The 18,660-nt window shown below is 46.6% G+C and overlaps 2 protein-coding genes across 3 annotated transcripts in view; one reads left to right on the top strand and one right to left on the bottom strand.

The window, feature by feature from the left end:
- The window catches only part of OSTN (osteocrin), a 104,163-nt gene extending 100,882 nt beyond the window's left edge, over window positions 1-3,281 (top strand). For both annotated transcript variants that reach the window (XM_055817613.1, XM_055817614.1), the window contains exons 4-5: window positions 2,019-2,098; window positions 2,408-3,281. In XM_055817613.1, coding sequence (XP_055673588.1) covers window positions 2,019-2,098; window positions 2,408-2,430 — 103 coding nt within the window. In that variant the 3' untranslated portion in view covers window positions 2,431-3,281. The remainder of the gene's footprint in view (window positions 1-2,018; window positions 2,099-2,407) is intronic.
- A 3,484-nt stretch (window positions 3,282-6,765) lies between these two features.
- UTS2B (urotensin 2B) lies at window positions 6,766-16,207 on the bottom strand. The gene is made up of 5 exons (XM_005237738.3): window positions 16,010-16,207; window positions 13,648-13,749; window positions 10,637-10,674; window positions 9,199-9,292; window positions 6,766-7,452 (listed from the first exon to the last, which is right to left on the bottom strand). The coding sequence occupies exons 1-5, from the start codon at window positions 16,131-16,133 to the stop codon at window positions 7,427-7,429; spliced, it is 384 nt and encodes a 127-aa protein (XP_005237795.1). The 5' UTR covers window positions 16,134-16,207; the 3' UTR covers window positions 6,766-7,426.
- Window positions 16,208-18,660: the final 2,453 nt, after the last annotated feature.

The raw sequence follows: 18,660 nt of genomic DNA, 5'->3' as shown, positions 1-18,660 counted from the left end.
AACAGTTAACAGTGTATTCCTGTACCAGCTGGGACCGTTACCTTTAGAGACCAGATAATGACTTTTGAAGTGTAAAAGCTGTTAAATAGATTGAACCCCTTAGTTAATACAATGTGTGTGGTGCTTGGCAACACAATAGAAACTTTTGGAAGAGGGTAGATCAAATGTAAGTCCGTGTGGCACCCACCAGTTATGGGAGGCTCATGAGTTTATAAAGCTTTGAACGCATGGGAAAGGCAGGCAGGAAGGCACGAGTCTTCAGAAGAGGCAGAAAGACCCAGAGGCAGACGGAGAGAAAGGCTCGGGGAATCTTAGAGCAGGCTCCTTTAAACAGGAGAAGCATCGCTTTGTGCCTGGTGGGTGCGGAACGGGCCCGGCCAGGCCCTGCGAGGGGCGGGTGCGGGCCTGGCTGCAGTGGCGCGGGATGGCCACACGAGGGGGCTGTGCCCGGCCGCGGGCACGGCGCTGCGCTCCCCGCGGTGCGGTGCGGTGCGGTGCGGAGCCTGGCGGCGTTCCGGCTGCCGGTGCACAACCCGCCGGTGCACAACCCGCCCGCACAATCCGGCCTGGGAATTTATTTCCCCTTTTTATCCAGCCGGGCTCGGCATGATTCCAGCAGCGCGAGCCTCCCACCAGCTTGTGCCTCCCCCCGGGGGGGAAAGCCTGCTGCCCCTGGGGAGGCAGGCTGAGCATCAGCCCCTGCCTGCCTGCCCTCGGCTTCCCTTGGCTGAGCGAGGCTGTGCTGGGTCTTTCCGTTCAGGGAGGGCAGGGGAAGGCTGTGCCAGCCGCTGCTCACCCTTTGCCGTGTCCCGTAGCTGCTCCAGCGTGCCCGAAGCCGCGCTCCCTGCGGACGTGGTACGCTCTGTCCCCGCTCATTGACCTCGTCGAACAGTCGCTGGCGAAGGCGCAGCAGGGAGCGGGCTGCTGGTGCGGAATGTGCCTCGGGGCTCCGGCCCACGCCGGAGAGGGGCGAGGAAAGGCCGTGCCCAGCTGAGCCCAGGGACCGACAGCGCTGGGCAGGGCCCCCAGGGCCGCCGGCGGGGTGAGCGTGGCAGTGCGAGCACGTTGAGCCAGGCACGAATGCAGCACAGCGCGCTCTGCTATCCCCCGCATCTGCCGACTTACGGAACAGAACTTCTTTTTATTTATATTCCTTGACGACAACAGATTAAGAGTTCATCTTCCAGGGCTTCTCTTGGACCTGCATTTCACTGACAAGTATTTCCAAGGGCAAAAGTTGAGGTTATTCTCGGCTGCAGAAAAACTCACCATTTCAACAATTAATTAAAATCAAACTTCTGGTGGTGGAAAAAATGCTCAAAAATACTGCATTTAGTTGGGATTATTTTTATTATTATTATTAAAAGTTGTAATAAGATATTCCTGCATACAACTTTTCACACTTTCCTCATGCCCTCATTCATCAAATCATCAGAAAATGGACCACATGGGGGAAAAAACCAAACCCAAACCACTCCCGTTTTCAATCTCATCAAAGGATTGCTACTCTACAGTTTTGAGAACAGCACACAGTGCAGGAGACTCCATAGGAAATTCCTGCTTAGAGGTCCTCTGGCTTGTCCCCTGTTACTGTGCAATACTTTCTACCTCCTCGCTTATCTTAGCCCCACTGGGCCCTTGGAGATTTCAAAGATCCAGGCTAATGGTTTATCTGAAGTATGCATGAAACAATTCCCTTTTATGCATGCAGTGTATTTCCTTTTTTTTATGAATAGCAGTTAACCTGTGAAGTTATTTATTTGCTGCCAAATAAAACCAGGAATAGTGGATAAATGTCAGCCAGTCTGTAAAACAGGTGCAACTCCTGCTTATCCTTTCATACAAGATGCTTCACTTGTCTTTAAACACATCTTTGGTGGCTCCTGCACAGCTGGCCTGTCTGAACAATAACTTAGTGGGATGAATGGAGGAATCAAAGATGTAGTAACATTTTTGTTATTCCTATGACGTCTTTCTACAATTCTTTCCCTTCTCCTTTGCTTTTTTTCCTTGTGCAGGAAAGTGGTTGAGCTGCCTAAGAGACGGTTTGGAGTTCCTCTTGACCGGATTGGAGTGAGCCGTCTCAGCAACACCAAGGGTTAGCAGTTCCCTCAAGTAAGCCAAAGTACTCCAGGTGTGGGCAGGCTCAGGGAACCCCATCTGCTCTCAGTTACACGGAGGTATTCAAGGCAGGCTTTTGGAAAGAGTCACTTGGGGAATGATGGCTTCTTATAACTAAACTGTCAATTTAGCTTGAATACCCTAAATTACACCTTAGTACCCCCCCTACAAGAAAACAAGTATTCCGAATATTTTCATCTCCTGTAGACCACCTTACAGTGTGTTTGTCTAAGCCTTGCATTTCTGACATGGGAAAATGTAATGTTTACTGCTTTTCTGCCTACAGGTGCTTCTGTTCTGAAGGATTGATGCTGCACTGGAAACACGACAGAAATATGGAAGAAGCATCACATCATGTCTTGCCATTGACTAATGATACAACACTCAAGGAACTGACCTCCTGCAAAACCTGTTTCACCTTGCGTTTAACAAATGTTGCATTTACAAATAATAACAAATTCAATTCATCAGGCCAGAATGCTCTCACAGTTGTGCGTGGTGTCACTGATAGGAAGGAACAGAAAATATGCATATAGTTTAATTGCATGGCATTTATTTCTTAAACTTGCAGAAGTTCGTTATCCTAGCAAGGGCTGTTAGATATTTTTTGGATTGAAAATAAAACTTCCAGAGATGCCAACAGCAGACCATGAAAAGCAGACAGCTTTGCACGTTTCTTTCAAGAGGGTGCTTGTTTGGTAGATGAAGGGAGGATTTAAGAGTTATGGGACAAACCTAGAATTTATTTGAAGTGCTGTTCGGGAGAAGATGTCTACTGACTTCACTAGGAGTTAGTCTGGGTAAGAACGATGACAATACCTTAATATTTGTCCTAATGTTTTTAGTAGTCTTTATCTCTGTACCATATTTAGACATGTTTTCATCATACAGCAGATCCTGAAATGTGGTGAGACTTCTAGTTTCCTCCTTTAAGCTGATGAATACATTTCATTCCTCCCTAAGCACAACATAGCATAGTATCCAAATATGAAGTCATCTGCTTCCTAGGCCGCCTGCACTGTATGCCTTATTTTAGCCTCTTGATGTGTGCATGGGGCATAATTGGACATCCAACTCTAAAAGTTCAAGTATTTCTCACTCTGGTAAAATGTAAACATGTCCTCTCCACTTCATTTCAGAGTAAAACAGGTTATCTTAAATCCTGTTTCATGCTTTTCACTTATTTCCAGATTATAAAATATAACTGAAAAGAGCTGTTTGCTGACATCTCAGTGCTCAGATTCCTGGCTGATATTTTCTAAACCACATATGCTTCTTCATGGACTTTGGTCTGTGTCGGTCAGCTAGATTCCTTGGATTGCTATTCTTGGGTATAAATCATCGGCATTGCAAAAGAAGATCCATTGACAAAGGGATTATGCAAGACTAAGAAAAAAAAGTTACTCTTGCTAAACCCCCTGTGGTAGGCAGGGAGGTAGGAATTAGAGTGTTAATTTCCTAATCTTGTATGAGGCACAAAGCACCCGGCCCTCAGCTAGCAAAATGGGGAAGAACAGAGTAAGCTTCTGTCAGCTACAGGGAAGGAGTTGGGAAGTCAATGAGTCTTTGAAGATAAAGTTGTTGTGAGGATTGGGGCTTTGGGGCAGTTGCTGTGGTGGGAGATGAGGCTCCTGCTCAGAAGGGCAGGTAGCATCCATTTCATGTCTGAGAGGGGGCAGTACTCAGCCACAGTAGGGACCGTTCCTATTTTCCTTCTTGCTTACAGCCCTATCCTGAGACCAGGACTGCCCCAGCCACAGAATGTTTGCAAGAAACTGCTTTTCTTGACATCTCCAATATAGGCTAATGCTGCTGACAGCAGCTGCACAAACCAGTGAATTGCATCAAGAGGTGCCCCCACCTTTCACATCACGCAGAGCCCCTCTAGCTGAGTTAGGTGATCATTCCTCCTTTGGTGAGTGACTTGTCAGTACTTGTGTGTGAGGTGAAGTACCACAGATGCTTTCCAGACCAAGCCCTTGAAGGCCATAGAAAGAAAGAAGGGCTGTAAGTCCATATGTGGTCATTTTGGGGTTTTTGTTCCTTGCTTTTCCCCTGGTCCCACTATTTATTTTCTGCTTTCAAGCTTACAGGTGAAGGTTCTGGGAGCTGGATTGAGTGAGTGTATGTAGACTGGCTGACTCAAGGTGAGATTTTCTGTTCATGCTAGAAGCAAGTCTGCAAATGCAGACCCAGAGAAGCCCAGACCCTGTCCTCTGCAGTGCAACGCCACCACCTACCTATAGCCTGCCCTGCGGTTTGGTAAACAGTTACCTTCTTGCACTGAGCTCATCCAGACAGTCTGCAGATAATCTGCTTGCAAGGTAGCCGTATGTATGGGCCATGGGCAGATTATGGAAACGATGGCCTGATCACTCATACACCTGGCTGTCAAAAGCAGCATGGACAGAGACATTGTGTGACATGTTTTAGTAGACTGAGATCAGAGGAATCCAATGCTAATGCAGCAGCTTTGCGAAGATACTTCTGTTCATAAAAGTATTTAACAGTTGGCAGGTATTAGCCTGGGCTTCCCAATAAAGAGGGGTTTTAAAGCCTGTAAATTGTGTGCAGAAATGCATTGCATCTGAAGGGTAATGTGAAAGCAAAGCAGGACAGGGATGTCTGTGGTGGTGTTGCTTGGGACTGGGAGCTGGAAGCTTTAGTCCCACTCTTGGCTTCCACCTCACTGCACAGATTGCTTGGGAGAAAGCAACAGCCTTTCTGTTCCTCTGCCCCATCCACCACAGAGCATACTGAGACTTTTGGTGGCTCAAAAAGCACTTTTTAAAGTCCATAAATTGGCAGGTGCTGTTTAAAATACGATGATGCCTGAAAAGCTGAACAACTTTTTCATAGATGATATTGGATAACTTCAGTTATTGTGCGTGGCATGGAGGTCAACAAATATGAAATGAGGATATACTGCAGCATCCATTGCACGCTAGATTTGTCCTGTGCTGCCTGTTTGTAAATCCATTCACATGCCTGTGAGGTTTTTCTGCTAATAAATCAACGTGGTCTGCTAGAATGTCTGAGGGAAAGCCCTTTAATTATTGCCTGTGGGTTATTAGCTTTAGCAAGAGTGACTGCCCAACCATAGGTGAGATGTGAGCAGCCATGATGTGGAGGTGACACCTGAGGTAGAGAAGAATTTGTGTTCTGCATGTTTAGGAGAAAGGACAGGATCCTTACAGTGACATGTGGAGGGTAAACCCAAGGAAAGCATCACTGTCTTTGCTTCAAATTAGTAGATGAATTGCATTCAGCACTTACTCATTACTCCAGCAGAAGCAGCTAACTCAGCAGCATATAGTGCCTGTGAGGAAACTGTGGGTTAATTTGGGTACCATAATTAACTGTGCTGATAGGATGTAGCACACCATGTGGGCAAAAGCGTGCTAAGCAGCATGGTGCATTGCATTCCAGGGAATTCCTGTGTCTAGGATCACAGCAAGCTGTTCAATAGCCATGGACACATTCCTTTTCCTGACTTGCTGATGAGCTGTCACACCAGGTCAGGAGGCACGCTACAACTAGCAAGTAGCAGATGGAGCCTGCTGCTCTGGCCTTTCATTGCACTGGGAGTTCCTGCGAGCTGAAAGCATCTGAGCTGAACACCAGCTTGAGGCACTCGTTGCAGCTCTTGTAATATACCTCCCTTTTGGCTGGAGCACCAAACTCTTCAAGAAAGAGAGACCCTTCTCCTGGCAATAGGCTGTAATTTTTTCCTGGATTTGGTGCTGTTGGGAGGGTATGTGAAAGTACTCTCCCACGTACCTTTTCACTTACACAAAAGCGACAGAAAATGGGAAATGTATTCTGAATCACTACCAAAGAAATAAGAAAGATTAAATGTTAACAGCAAACTGTATTTTGCATGTCATTAGACCTCACTGATATAATCAAGCTGGTTTTATTCCACAGATGCTGGCTTTGGTCTGTAATAGAATGAATAGATCTCTTAATGAAGTACATATGAGGTACTGCTGAGGTAAGCATGTGCTTCTTGCTAAAGCCCAAGGTGATGAATGTGGCATGGTAATTACAGCTTTGGGAGAGGTAAAGTTTTGAAGAATATGTGTATCCAACTACAGTTAAGTAGCATGGTTCAATAGAGCTGGAGAGACAGTTTAATTCTAGTAAAGTCAGTCCACACATTCACAGCGGCTTCCAGATTCTGCTCATATACACTGCTGGAAACCTCAAACATCAGGATTTATTCTGAACTTACACTTTTGGGAACATAGTCCTTTGTTTTTGCAAATAAAGGTGGATAACATGATTTTAGATGAATGTATGTAGAACCACTGATGGACTGTGATCTCTTCCTTCTGGACAGTGGCAGACATAATTCTGCAGTAGAAAAAGCCAGCTAGCACCTGCACTGACAGCCAGATGAGCCAAAAACCTCTGCTCAAAACATCTCTTTGGGGTGAGTAGGTAGAAATCAGTGGGTCTGGTCCAGTCCTGTGAGGACAGCAGCCCACACATATCCATGAGGATGACCCAACTCTCATTCCCAGTTCTGGTCAAAAGGAAGGGTGCTATACCCAGGTGTTTAACGGGAGCTTTTTTTTCCATTGTAAACTTCACACGAACCATCAAGTAACGACAGCTTACAGCAAGGGAAATGTGCTGCCCCTTGGGCCTCTGCAGGAGGTGAGAAAGAAAAGAGCACGTGCTTCTGTGCAACAGAAAACCTTTATTGGAATGATATCCAAAGGATCCAGGCTTCTGTGCCTGTCCTCCCCCAAACCTACTGTGTATGCTGATGGGACATGCTGAGGAGCAGTTCTGGCTCAGCAAGCCGAGGCAGCCCCGAGCCCTCCACGTTACACCCCGTCTGCCCTCCTGTCCCGACAGCAGTGTGGGGTCATCACAGACCTGCTCGCAGAAGGTGACGGGAAACCCAGACACCACCATGAGCAACGTCTGCAGAGGTGGGCAGAGGCCCAAGGCTCAGGGGAAGCGCGTTAGTGAGCGGTGCCTTGGGGGACCTGGTGAGCAGGTGAGGAGTGAGCAGTGGCAGCAGGCTGAACGGTGCACGCAGGGCAGCAAGGACAGTTGGGAAGCATCTTCCCAGTAGGTCACAGTAGCTGAAACATGGAAGGAACAGTGGAGAGTGGTAGTGGGCTACCAGCTCCTGTCACAGTCCCTGTTAGACTTGGCTGTGGTGTGGTCATGGAGGGTGGCATCCAACTTAGCAGCACGATGAGAGAACAGAACAAACTCTTAACACATTAATACCCAGCCAGGCGGTTTGGGGAAGGGCTCATCTTCATCCTCCAGTCCTGGTGAGCCTTCAGATGCAGTATTTCCAAAAGCAGGCTGGGAAGGGACACAAGAGAAGGATGTTAGCACCCAAAAATCCATTTTCCAGCTTCCTGCTCTAGCCCTGGAGTGGGTTTCAAAAGCTCTGTGTCTTGGGAGAGTTGAGGTGTGAAGCCAGCATTGTGGTTTCTGGGCAAATCTCAGTAAATAGCTTTTACTTCTTCTAACACTTTTAGAAAGTGTTTCTTTTAGCTGCTTATTGTGTAATTAAGGGGTCTCAAAGTTGTTTCCATGTTGCTTGATTTATAAGGGTTTGCTTTTCCTTTTGCACTACTTCGGCAGTATCAGGAAGCAGCTTTTTCTTTCTTGACTACTGGCCAGCAGTTTTGCTGCCTCAGAGGTGTATGCAGGGTTTTTCACCTGTGGCTGCCTGGAAAAGCAGGATACTGACTTGGAGACATCAGATCTGGTCCTTACAATTTTTTTTTTTTTAAACCTCACAATTATTTTTTTAAAACTCTATCACTCTGCTTTAACTGTCCTCCAAACAAAATTGATCTCTGTGGGAACTTCTAGGGAGACTAGATTAGGGAAGGATGCATATTTTGGTGTTGGAAAAAATAGCTGTATCACCAGCATGCCATGTTCTTTGAATCCTGTGTGGGTCTCCTATTGTCAAGTATGAGCAGAGATTTCTACCTGGTGTTTGAAAGCAGGATCTTGGGAGAAAGCTTCTACTGAATCAGCAGTGCTTATGCTGAGACACGAGCTCCTCCCAGGCTGGAAGGGCTTTAGATGAAAGTAAAGATTCTCTGCTTTATTTTCTGGCAGAATCTGATACAAACCTGGCAGTGGGAAGTAGTTTTATCTGCATTTGAACCTTCCAGATTGGTGGGGGCATTAATTAGATCAGGCGAACTAATGACAGCCTCCAGGGTTGCTTATAAACTGCAGACTGTCTATGGATCACCTAAGCACTTCAGCAAGCCTTGCACAAAGGGATTTTCCCTCGGCTGTCTGGCAGGTTGTCAGCTTGTGTGTACACAGAGCCCGTGGGGTAAGGGCAGAACCAGCTCTTTTGTGTTTAGGCCAGATCTGTCATCAGTGACTTCTAGTTTACAGCTGCCACTGCTTCGTGGAGGAATCCACTGGAAGTCAGCGTGAATGGTGTTGTCCGTGCGCTTGTCAGGAGCAGCCTTGCAGGATCACTGGTGCAATATGCTCCTGAGTCACTGGATACAGACAGGACAAAGCTTGGGGACCTACCAGATCTTAGTTCCCTGCATTCTTGGTTGATTTCCACATCCTTTTTAGCTGCTTTTAAGCAGTACAAACAAATGCTCCTTTTTTCTCTGTAGGGAGGCAGTGACCTTGGCAGAGGGGAATGCATGCAGTCCACATGCCTCATTACGCGTTCAACACTAGCCTTGTGCCCAGAGCAAAGTGATGGGTGCACTGTGGGGATGTGTTCTTGCAGAACTCCCTCCCTCCAGGACAGGCACTCATTGCTCATAAACCCATGTGTTCCCCTGTGAAAAGAGGGGTGTAATGCTGACTGCCTCCCGTGAGGTCCTGGGTGTGCAGACCCAGTGTATCTGCTCCGGCAGCAGACTGGGTTGAGTATGCAGTCCTTCTCACCAGCTGCTAAACCAGCCAGCCATTAACAGGCCAGGACTGCTAGAAAAGTTGCCAACCTGTTTTTCAGATTATTTGGGATTTGTTTACTGTCACTGTGTTGCAGAAAGAAAGCCCTGGAGATGAGAGCTGGATGGGATGGCTGCAGGGCTTTAACCCAAAACCTACCGCGTTTTCTGGGCTGAGATGCTGAAAGACTTTCCAAGGCATAGGCCACCTCTGAGCCTTCCTCAGTTGAGAGCTGATCCTTCAACTTCTCCAGCTGTTTAAACACAAACACAGCAGTAAACCAATGCCCCAGCATGAGGAGCTCCACAGCATGCTGGCAAGTGCAGGGCAGCTCAGAGGCAGGAGGTACAGGCAGCCTGGCTGACAACATTGCTGGGGAGGACAGGGTCTTCCCTGGAGCAGGACCATTCCAGAAGGATCTGTCTTTAGAGCACTTACACCTCCTCACGTCCTCCCCGATCAAGCTGCTTGTTTGGTGGCAGCAGCGTGGGCTGCCAGAGCTCTCTGCTTCCCCACCACCCCAGGGTGCAAAGCCCTGTGGAGAAGAGGCTGTGTAGGAAGGATATTACACAAAGAGCCAAGTCGTTGCTGGGGCAGGAGGTCTCTACCCCCTGCAGCAGAGAGCATCGCTTCTCCATTGCTCTGGGTTGTCCCTCCCCTCCCTTTCCCGCAGTTCTTGCTAACTTCCCTTGGTTATAGTGTGGAAAGTCCATGGTATTTCCCCTCCATCTGTAGCTGTTCTTTTCTAATAGACTGGGAACGCCTATGGCCATCATCTAGACTTCTGCTCTGGCACTGTTGCTTCCAGGAAGCCAGAGCCTTATGTCTTTCAGAACTGGAGCAAGGGGCTGGGGTAGGAGCTGGCAGCCTCCAATCTGGCATGCTGTACGGTGATTTTTCTATCTGAAAAGTGCCAAGTGGAACCCAGCAGGACCTCCAGGATCCACAAACAGCTGGACCTGGCCTGAGAAAGAGGAAAAAGGGCTTCTGCTGCCTGTGGGGTTTGGGGCATAGAAGAAGCCATGTCAAGGTTGCTACACAGCTTTCCTTGTTCCTGGGCACGGGGTGTAGGATGGGGTTTCCCCTTGCTACCTGTGTGTGCTCTGCTCAGCACAGCAGGGCTCTGACCCTGGCTAGAGCCTCCATACTGGTAAAGAGCCCAGAGAGAAATCATTCTGGATTAGGTGTGCAGTGGCTATTCCTCTAACTCCAGCCCATTATCTAATGCAGCCAGCTGGTCCAATGCCTAGGAAGGCAGCATGACCTCCTCTTCTCCCTCCCTTTTCTTCCACGGACACTTCCTTTAGCATTTTTCTTTTTCCTGGCTTGGCCTTCACTGGCCTTTCACCAGTGGCAGAAGCAGGACCTGCCTCAGTTTCTATCGCACTGGCCTCTAGCCTTGCTTTCTTTTATCTTTTCCAGTGTATGCAGCTATTTAGCCCAGGTTCTGCTTTTCCCTTTGTGCTCACATTATAGCAGCAGAATGAAGAGCAGTGGGATGCAAAGATAGAAGAATAGGGCACAAAGACGGTATGCACAATTGTTTAGCTGTTCGCACAACAGCACACATATATGTGTCTGTGCATTTGCTCCTCACCTGTTCAAGCTCTTCAAATTTCTTTGCCAGCTCCCAGTCTGCAAGAAGGGAGAGAGTAACATTAGTATCTGCATTGCTTCTCACAGCTCAAATCAAAAACATTTTCTACATTTAACCTCCTCGAGGGCTGACAAGAAAAGACCTAGTTATCATTTAATTCTTATTAGTGATCTCCAAATCTATGGTAGCAGAACCAGTGACAGAAAAGTGGGCTTCCTCTGCTGAATTCTATGGGACTTTATCCTAATTCTCCATTACGAGGAAGGCTTCCTTATCATTAAGCAGGCTTTAAGGGAATTGGTCCAACAAGGTCACAGACTGTGTGATACCAGCTCAGGTGAACTGGTTTTGCTGCTTTTTAATTTTTAGCCTGATAATAGCAAATCTCTAATGCTGCCTTTTCTGTCACTGGCCGTTTATATGAACTCCCATTGCTTCCTTTAAGACTTGTTTATCCCCACATCACCATACAGGCAGAAGTCAGAAGACACAGATTTAGCCCAGCATAACTTAGTGCTTTTTAAGTCAGCGAACGTTGGAGTTGGCAGAGTGGAGCAACAGGCAAAATAACACAGCAGCAAGTGCAGGGATTCCACACCTCTACATGCTAGGGGAGCACGGGGACCTGGGGACCAGCTGCACAGATCAGCCTTAGAGATCTCAAGGTTGGGCAGTACTGTACTGGACTGTCAAAAACCTGTGCAGGTGGATGAGTGAACTGCCCTGAGATATCCCACCCAGGGCAAGCGGAGGGTTAGGTGCCTACGAATGGGATCTAAAACCTCCAGCTGCATTGGGAAGGGCCTGAGCTAGCAACGGGGAAAGCTGCAGGAAGGGATGGGGGATTTAAATCTCATTCCTCTTGAGGACTGAGGTACCTTATTCCAGACTCAAAACGATGTCAAAGCCAGTTAATTTTTTAATAAGATAAATGAAACAATGGAAATCACAACAAAATAAGCTCAGTCAAAGCTGAGCGACTGGACTACAGCAATTCTTCTGGGAGGGGAACACAAAATAATCAGCTGGTTTCAAGTGCCAGTTTGGGAAAAAATGTGCTAAAATAAGCAGGAACAACTAGGAAAGAGCTAAAGAATGTCTCTGCTGGGTCCCCCAAGAAAGCCAAAAACCAGTCACGGAGCTGCCTCCTTTGTCTGCTCCCAACATGGAAGCAGGAGTTGGTCTGCATCTCCAAGGGGATTTAAGACATAATTCCCCCTGATTTCAGATAAGACTTCAGCACAGAGACACGTCACCAGACTTGGGCTTTTTTTTAAACATTTGAAACTGAGCAGGAGGGTGCCAAGAAAGAGCTGACTGCTTTCTCAGTTTCTTCTTCAAGAAGGAACAATTCCGTTGAAAAATCCTGAATATTTTCTGACAGATATTCATCCAACAGAAAAAGCAGCAGTTCTTAAGTCCATTACATCAGGGGTTGGTTTGAGACATGGTCTGGGGATGAGGATGTGCTGTGAGTCAGGAGGTGGGGGCTCTGTTCCTGGCACTGCCAGCAATGACTTCAGGCAGATTCCTCCTAAGTGTGTCTTTCCATATCCATAAGGTAGAGAAAGCCAGGTCTGCATATCTACAAGTCAAAAGTTCAATTTTTTATTTTTCTATGGTGATGATGGCGATTATTGTTCTACGCACTTTTACCTCTTTCAGAGATTCAAGTGCCTATTTTGGCGCAACTTTCCACAAACCATAAGCTTGGCCAATGATTGCTATGAATAGAAAATGAACAGCGGTCAAAATTTGGAACAGATTATCTCAGGCAGGGGGAAGGAAGTTAATTTATGGGTGAAGCCTTGAGAAACTGCCTGCTGTAAATCCTCTGTCTGTGCTCTGCTCAGAGATTCATTATATTCAATTGTCTGGCGTAAAATGCAGCCTTTCCTCTAGGAGTAATAAGTGCAATAATCCATAAACCAATCATAAAAATGTTATTTCTTGAATGCATCTCCTTTGCAAGAAGAATGCCTTTGTTAGTATAAGGACTTGATTTATTTGTGTTTATTTATTTGTCCCAGGATTGTTTAACCACTGCCTCACTGCAGTAACAAGGGGCTGGGGAGGAGCACTGAGTGATTTTGACAAATGGATTTTCATAACAAAATTTTTGCTGGGCTCTGTTCTTGCCTGTTTTCACAGGGAAGGCAGCTTCCTGCTCCGAGACGACCGCATACAGCCCAAACCCTCCCCTGGCTGCAGCGGCCGTGGGAATAGCTGACCCCTGTGATCCATATGGCACTTGTGATAGCGGTGCCTAGTGTCATGGAAAGCCCAAGTTTCTCTTCAGCAGGTCTGAGTTTAGCCACATGCGGGTGGCTTTGAATTTGGTGTCTGTTCATAGAGCACAGGCAGGAAAAGCCTCAATGTGACCCGTCTTTGCCCCCTCTGCTGTGTGGGAAAAGGTTGTTGTCTCAACCTTTGCCAGCAGTAGCAGGGGTTTAAGCTAAGACAGGAGCTCACACTACCCTTGTCCCAACCTACACCCGACCCCAGGGGATCTCAGCCATATGCTCTCTGCAAAATCTAGATGCTCTCGGTGTGCTCACAAGATGCTGCTGATTTTAGCATGCCTGCAAGACACGGAGCTCTCGCTCAATAGCACATGGGGCTGTATGGGGTGTGGGTGGAGAGGTGACTCCCAAGGCTGGCTCATGCTCCAGGCATAGTACACAAACATCTCAGGGATAGCAGGGGCACAGGGACTCGGCAGCGTCTCTTCTTGTTATTACTTTTGTACACACACGTGCTCCTTTGCCAGCTCAGTGTCAAGTGTCTGAGGATCTAGGGTGCATGTTTCTGGGAAGCTTCACATCACATTGCAAAAGCAGGTCCAGGAGCCCCATGATGGAGAACATCTGACATTAATCATGCGTTGGTACCATACTGGGTGCTTCCACTTTCTGAGCAGCTGGTATTTCTGAGAAACCTGGGGAACAGGTTCCTTGCAGTCATGCAAACACAGATTCAGGAAGCTGAGATCTCCCATCCCCTTTGCTTACCAATATTTTCTGGCCTCCGCCATGCGAGCTTCTTATTAAGAAGCAGAGTCAGCAGTGTGTCCTCATGATTTGCGTCTTCTCTCTCCGGAAGCACTCGGTTCTCTGCAGCACATAAAATACACTTTTTTGATTTCTAATGACAAAAAGGATGGATCCTCCAGCCCCCAACATTAAAACAAAAATTAAGAAGGCTAAGAAGTAGAAGGAAAATATCTCCCATCAGCATTTTTTCAGGGTGGAAGGAGCTTGGGGGAAGGCAATGATGTATGAGCACAGAATAAGAAGTCCAGGCAGCGATGGCTGGGTGGTGAAGGGGTGCAGGACGGGGGAGCCCTCCCTGCCAGCTCTGGGCTGCTGGCCAGTCCTGCTGCAGCCTCATCAGCAAGGCTGGCTGCAGAGAGCTGGAGACGTCACCTTGCTTTAGACAGCCCTGACCTCTTCTGCAAGGCGGATGTAGCAGATGCCTCTGCAAAGCCAAGCAGCAACCCGCGAGATCCTTGCTTCTCAAAACTGCAGGTGTCCCCCCCAGTCGCACCTTGCCAGGGCTGACAGAGGTGGGAACTCACCCCTCAGGAGGGCTGATGTGTGTGTGCCGTGCCGAGCAGCCCTCAGCCCCGCAGTCTGCTCTGGCACTCGCTCAGCCCTGGGGCTGCTCCGACTGCCAGAGGTATTAAAGGATTCCTCTGAACAGAACCAGCGTGTGGAGGAGTTTAAAGTGAATCTCTTTCTCCTCGAGGAAACCTCTTACAGTAGCTGTAGACCATGCAGAATTTTTTTGTTTTCCAGGAAAACCTCCCCAGGCTGCTGTCCTGAAGCAATGTGGCCTTCTTTGAGGCCCCTTCAGGGAGCTTTTTCAGTGGTTTTGTTTTGCTTTAGCGGTTGTGGCTATGCCCTCAAATGAATGCTTGTGGAGGTCAAGGGTTCAGCAGAAACCAGCGGACATAAGGGATGGGACTAAGCAGAGCCCTGACAGCTCTGAGACCCTCCCAGCTCTGCTGAACAGATTTCCAGAATCATCTGAAACTTGAATGTTGGATTCATTTTTGAGAATGACAGAATGGGAGCTAGACTTTACAGAGAGAATGCCCATTCCCCAAAATCTTTGCTCTGAACACCCCTGCCCCACACCCAGACTCTACAAAGCCCTGGAAGATGCCTAAAAAAATGCATGGAAAATACTAAGAAATTATACAGAAAGGCTTATTTTCTCTTCTTCCAAGATCTTTAGGACTTTCACTCACTCCCTTCAAGGAGGTGAGAAAGGGGAAAATGTTCTCATTTAGCCATCAGCCCTACATAGCTGCGGTGGAATGAATGCAATTATTTTCGATACACACGAGACAAAACATTGTACCAGATGAGCCTTAAGGATGCTCAAGAGTATGTGGGAATCAGCTCCATTAGCTAAAGTCACATAAATCTGCAGAAGCAGAGGGGCCCTGGCCAAAGCGATGCTCCAAGTATTTGGCCAGACTCAACGCTGCCTCACCCTGCGGCTGGAGCTGCTGGTCCTGATTGTGATCTCTGGAAGTAAACCCGAGGGAGTCAGCAGAGCTACGCTCTGTGTGAAACTTGCAGTTAGCATGGAGTGCTATAAACCTCGTTCCTAGGTCTGAGAGACAGTTATGATTTTAAAATAGCTACTTTTAGTCATTTGGGGGATTTGCTACAGAAAAAAACCCCTATAAACACTCCAATAAAACTAAACAGAAGCAATATTTAGATAGAGTGGCCTCAGGAATGTTTTGGTTGTCATTACAAAAATAAATAGTTGATATAAGAGGAAAAATAATTTGAAAAGCAATGTTATTTTCAAGCCTATATTTAGCTGCTCTTTTTTTTCCACTGCCAAGTCTCTTTAAGGAAGAAGATTAATGATTGACATTTCCCTGCAGAGTAAGTTCAAGCTAAGATTAATTTAAATTATGGAGAAGAACATATATAAAGAAGTTTTGTGGGTAAGAAAAGTTCAGCAGCACCCTACTACTGACATTTACAAACTGTCAAATCTCATATGGTACATACTAGAATTGCTACTCTCTGGTATTTTAATGTTTTTCTTTGGAAATTTTCTTTTGAGAGAGAAAGAGCTACCCTTACCAGATTTCACCAGATCCGATATTTTTACTGATTAGCAGAATGTGTCATACGACTAGCTGCAGACCAGAAGGACAGCTTTAGCTCATGCTAATATGCACAAGTCTCCGGATAGCACCCCTGTTAATTGATTGTTTCGGGTAGCTCAAGGTTCATTTTATTTTCTTTCACAGACATGCGAGTGTTGCATTGGCCATGACAAGCAGCAAAGCAAAGCAAAAAGAGAACCACCTACCTGTGTCATCTAGTCTGTGTGCCAGCTTACCTTGTAGTAAAAAAGGCTCTCCATGTGTAGATGGGACGTACACAGTTATGGTCAAGATGGTTAGCATTCCAAGGAACAGTGGGACAGACCCCATCTTCTCCGTGTTCCCACCACCCAAAAGCATTCTTCCTTCAGGCACGGTGGAGGACTTCAATGCAACCCAGTGCCAGATGAGCTCACTTTTAAGAGGCAGTGGATGTGCCGTGTTTGCAAATGGCCTTTGGAGGAGGGGAGAAAAATATCTCTTGAGATATAATTCAACCTGTCAATATGATTCACTCCTTTGGGAGTGGACAGAACAACCCAGTAACAGATGTCAGATGGAACCTGTTCAATATATCTCATATCAGACTGATCTAATGAATTCTGATGTTTCCTCAGGCATGCACCATCCATGCATGTTGATATACATTCCATACGTACATACATTAAAAATATTTTTGGGGGGCTGATGCTTTAATGGAGTTCAGACATGAGGACTCCCACATTAGCAAGGAAGATTTGTCTAATGTACACGTTGCCATATGTCATCGGTTTGGACAGAATCAGGTTAATGGGTTTTTGTAATTCATCATCTTACTTCCTAGTGCCTATATTAATTAATGCGAGATATTATGAGTGCTGAAGTGGTGGGAAACAGAGGGGGAGAGCTATTTTCATTTAAATGATTGGAGGATGTTGAGAGTGTCTCGCTCACCATGACTTATGGCTTTGTCAACGGGAAAGGCATCACACCCTATTTTGGGATTATGTCTGAGTGGGGGAGTGCGAATTTGGCAGCAGATATGGAATACATCAAGGATGGGCAACTGTCTTCGTTTTTTTCTTGGGGAATAAAAGAAGTGGAAGGTCAGATGCTGGCTCTGGCTGCACAGACATTTTTTATTAGAGCAAAGTATTGAGACACACTGCACATATTGCATGTCTTCTCAGGTCATGACTACATCTTAGTTTGGCTTCTATTTGTCGTCTGTCCATCATTCTTGATCAGAGACCTGCTACTAGTTTTCTATTACCACCTTATCAAGAAAGATGTTGTGATAGTAACAGCACTAAACTTTGTTGTTCACTTCTGCTTCTTCTACAGAACTGAATGATCTGTACTTATTCTGGTTTAACCCCAGACAGCAACTACGCCCCACGCAGCCGGTCGCTCGCTCCCCCCACAGTGGGATGGGGGAGAGAATCAGGCCACTCTCTGACTTGTACATACGCTCCTAGTGACTCACTTCATGTGCTTTTTTGACACCACATCATGCCAGATTACCCAACATAGCTTCATCTGATGGTACCTGCACTTCATCTTAGCTAGAAGGCACTATCATTTCCATGTTTGGGCTTTTGGCTTCTGGTGTCCAGCTCTCCTTACAAGTTTCTGTGTGCTTTGAATATTTATAGAATGACTAGCCTTTTAATATCGCTTTTAACATTTACTTTTTTTTCCTAAAAAACAGAGGGGGAGAGGCTCAGATTCTTTGCAAGAAGTACCTATGAAAGTGAGTGTGATTCCATTAAGGAATACTCCTCCACTGAGGAAATATTGCTGAATTTTCCCTGTAGATATTACACATACAAATAAACCAAACTTGCCTTTTCCCCCAGTCTGGTGAACCAGTGATCAACCAGCAGAAGTACTCCCCTTCTTCACAAAGTTCTGTTTGGACTGAAGGACACCTGCGTCCTACTGGGAACACTTCTCCAGTCGTCTCTGTCTCCCTAAAGATGCTTGTTTCAAATTGGTCAGAGGTGAGCAGCCCCCATGAAGCAGAGGCCATAACCTGATGAGCACCACCTTGCACATGAGTCCAGGGTGGGCAATAGTAGCTCTGACTCAAAACTATATTCTTAAAGAAAGGTCAGGTCCATTTTTACTTGGTATTAAATGACTTTCCAGACCCCTACCAGTCTGTCTTGAGATCTGCTGTGAGATTGGCTTTGCCTTGATATGGAAGGTGGGTTTCCCCATCTCATCTAAGTTTATGCAGAAGCCACAGATCTCACGACTGTTTTTTCCTACCCTTGGCTATAAGGCACCACGGGCTGTTGGCCGGCTTTTTCAGGAAGATGGGCTATTCCCTGGGATTTCCTCTTTCACTGGAATTCTGGGTCACTGCAACTGTTCAGCCCCCAAAGCAACTCATGTATAGTGTGCCAGTCCTTTCAAATGAGGGCCCTGGTGAAGGTGACAGACTGCCATTCTATATTTACGTACTAGAAGGGAGATTACTGGATCTTGTGAGGGGTGGATGCTCTCAGCAGATGAGTGGGTGAATAGATGCCTGACAGCTGCTGCCAGAGGCTAGTGGTCTTTATGCATTTATTGCAGTTACAAGATGGCTGATTTGCAGCGTTGGGCTTCTGTAAGACTCCCACCTGGGAAATTCCTTCGCTTTTAGCCTGTTTGTCCAGGTGCTGGAAATGCTATTACATTTTATTGTTCTTATGTATATTATTCTCAATAGGAAAACAACATACTCTCCATATTCTCCCCGTTACTTTACTCAGTGATAACGTCTTCTATGTCATCCACTGAGCACTTGTGTCTAGAGCTCAAGGATAGTGAGAACATGAAGATATGAGCTCTACCTCCTGTGGTCCTAGTCTGTCTAAGCCTCTTCATGTAGAAGTATCCATTTTCGTAAAGCTATGCA

This window comes from Falco peregrinus, chromosome 12 (genome assembly GCF_023634155.1).
Source record: "Falco peregrinus isolate bFalPer1 chromosome 12, bFalPer1.pri, whole genome shotgun sequence".
NCBI lineage: Eukaryota > Metazoa > Chordata > Aves > Falconiformes > Falconidae > Falco > Falco peregrinus.
The sequence above is the reverse complement of the archived record's forward strand: the minus strand, read 5'-3'. Positions and strand labels throughout refer to the sequence as shown.

Coding starts and splice junctions, on each gene's coding strand:
- UTS2B (XM_005237738.3), bottom strand. CDS start 16,133: ATGCTTTTGGGTGGTGGGAACACGGAGAAGATGGGGTCTGTCCCACTG. Junction 13,750..16,009: donor AGAGCCTTTTTTACTACAAG/GTAAGCTGGCAC, acceptor TATGTGCTGCAG/AGAACCGAGTGCTTCCGGAG. Junction 9,293..10,636: donor AATTTGAAGAGCTTGAACAG/GTGAGGAGCAAA, acceptor GTGTTTAAACAG/CTGGAGAAGTTGAAGGATCA.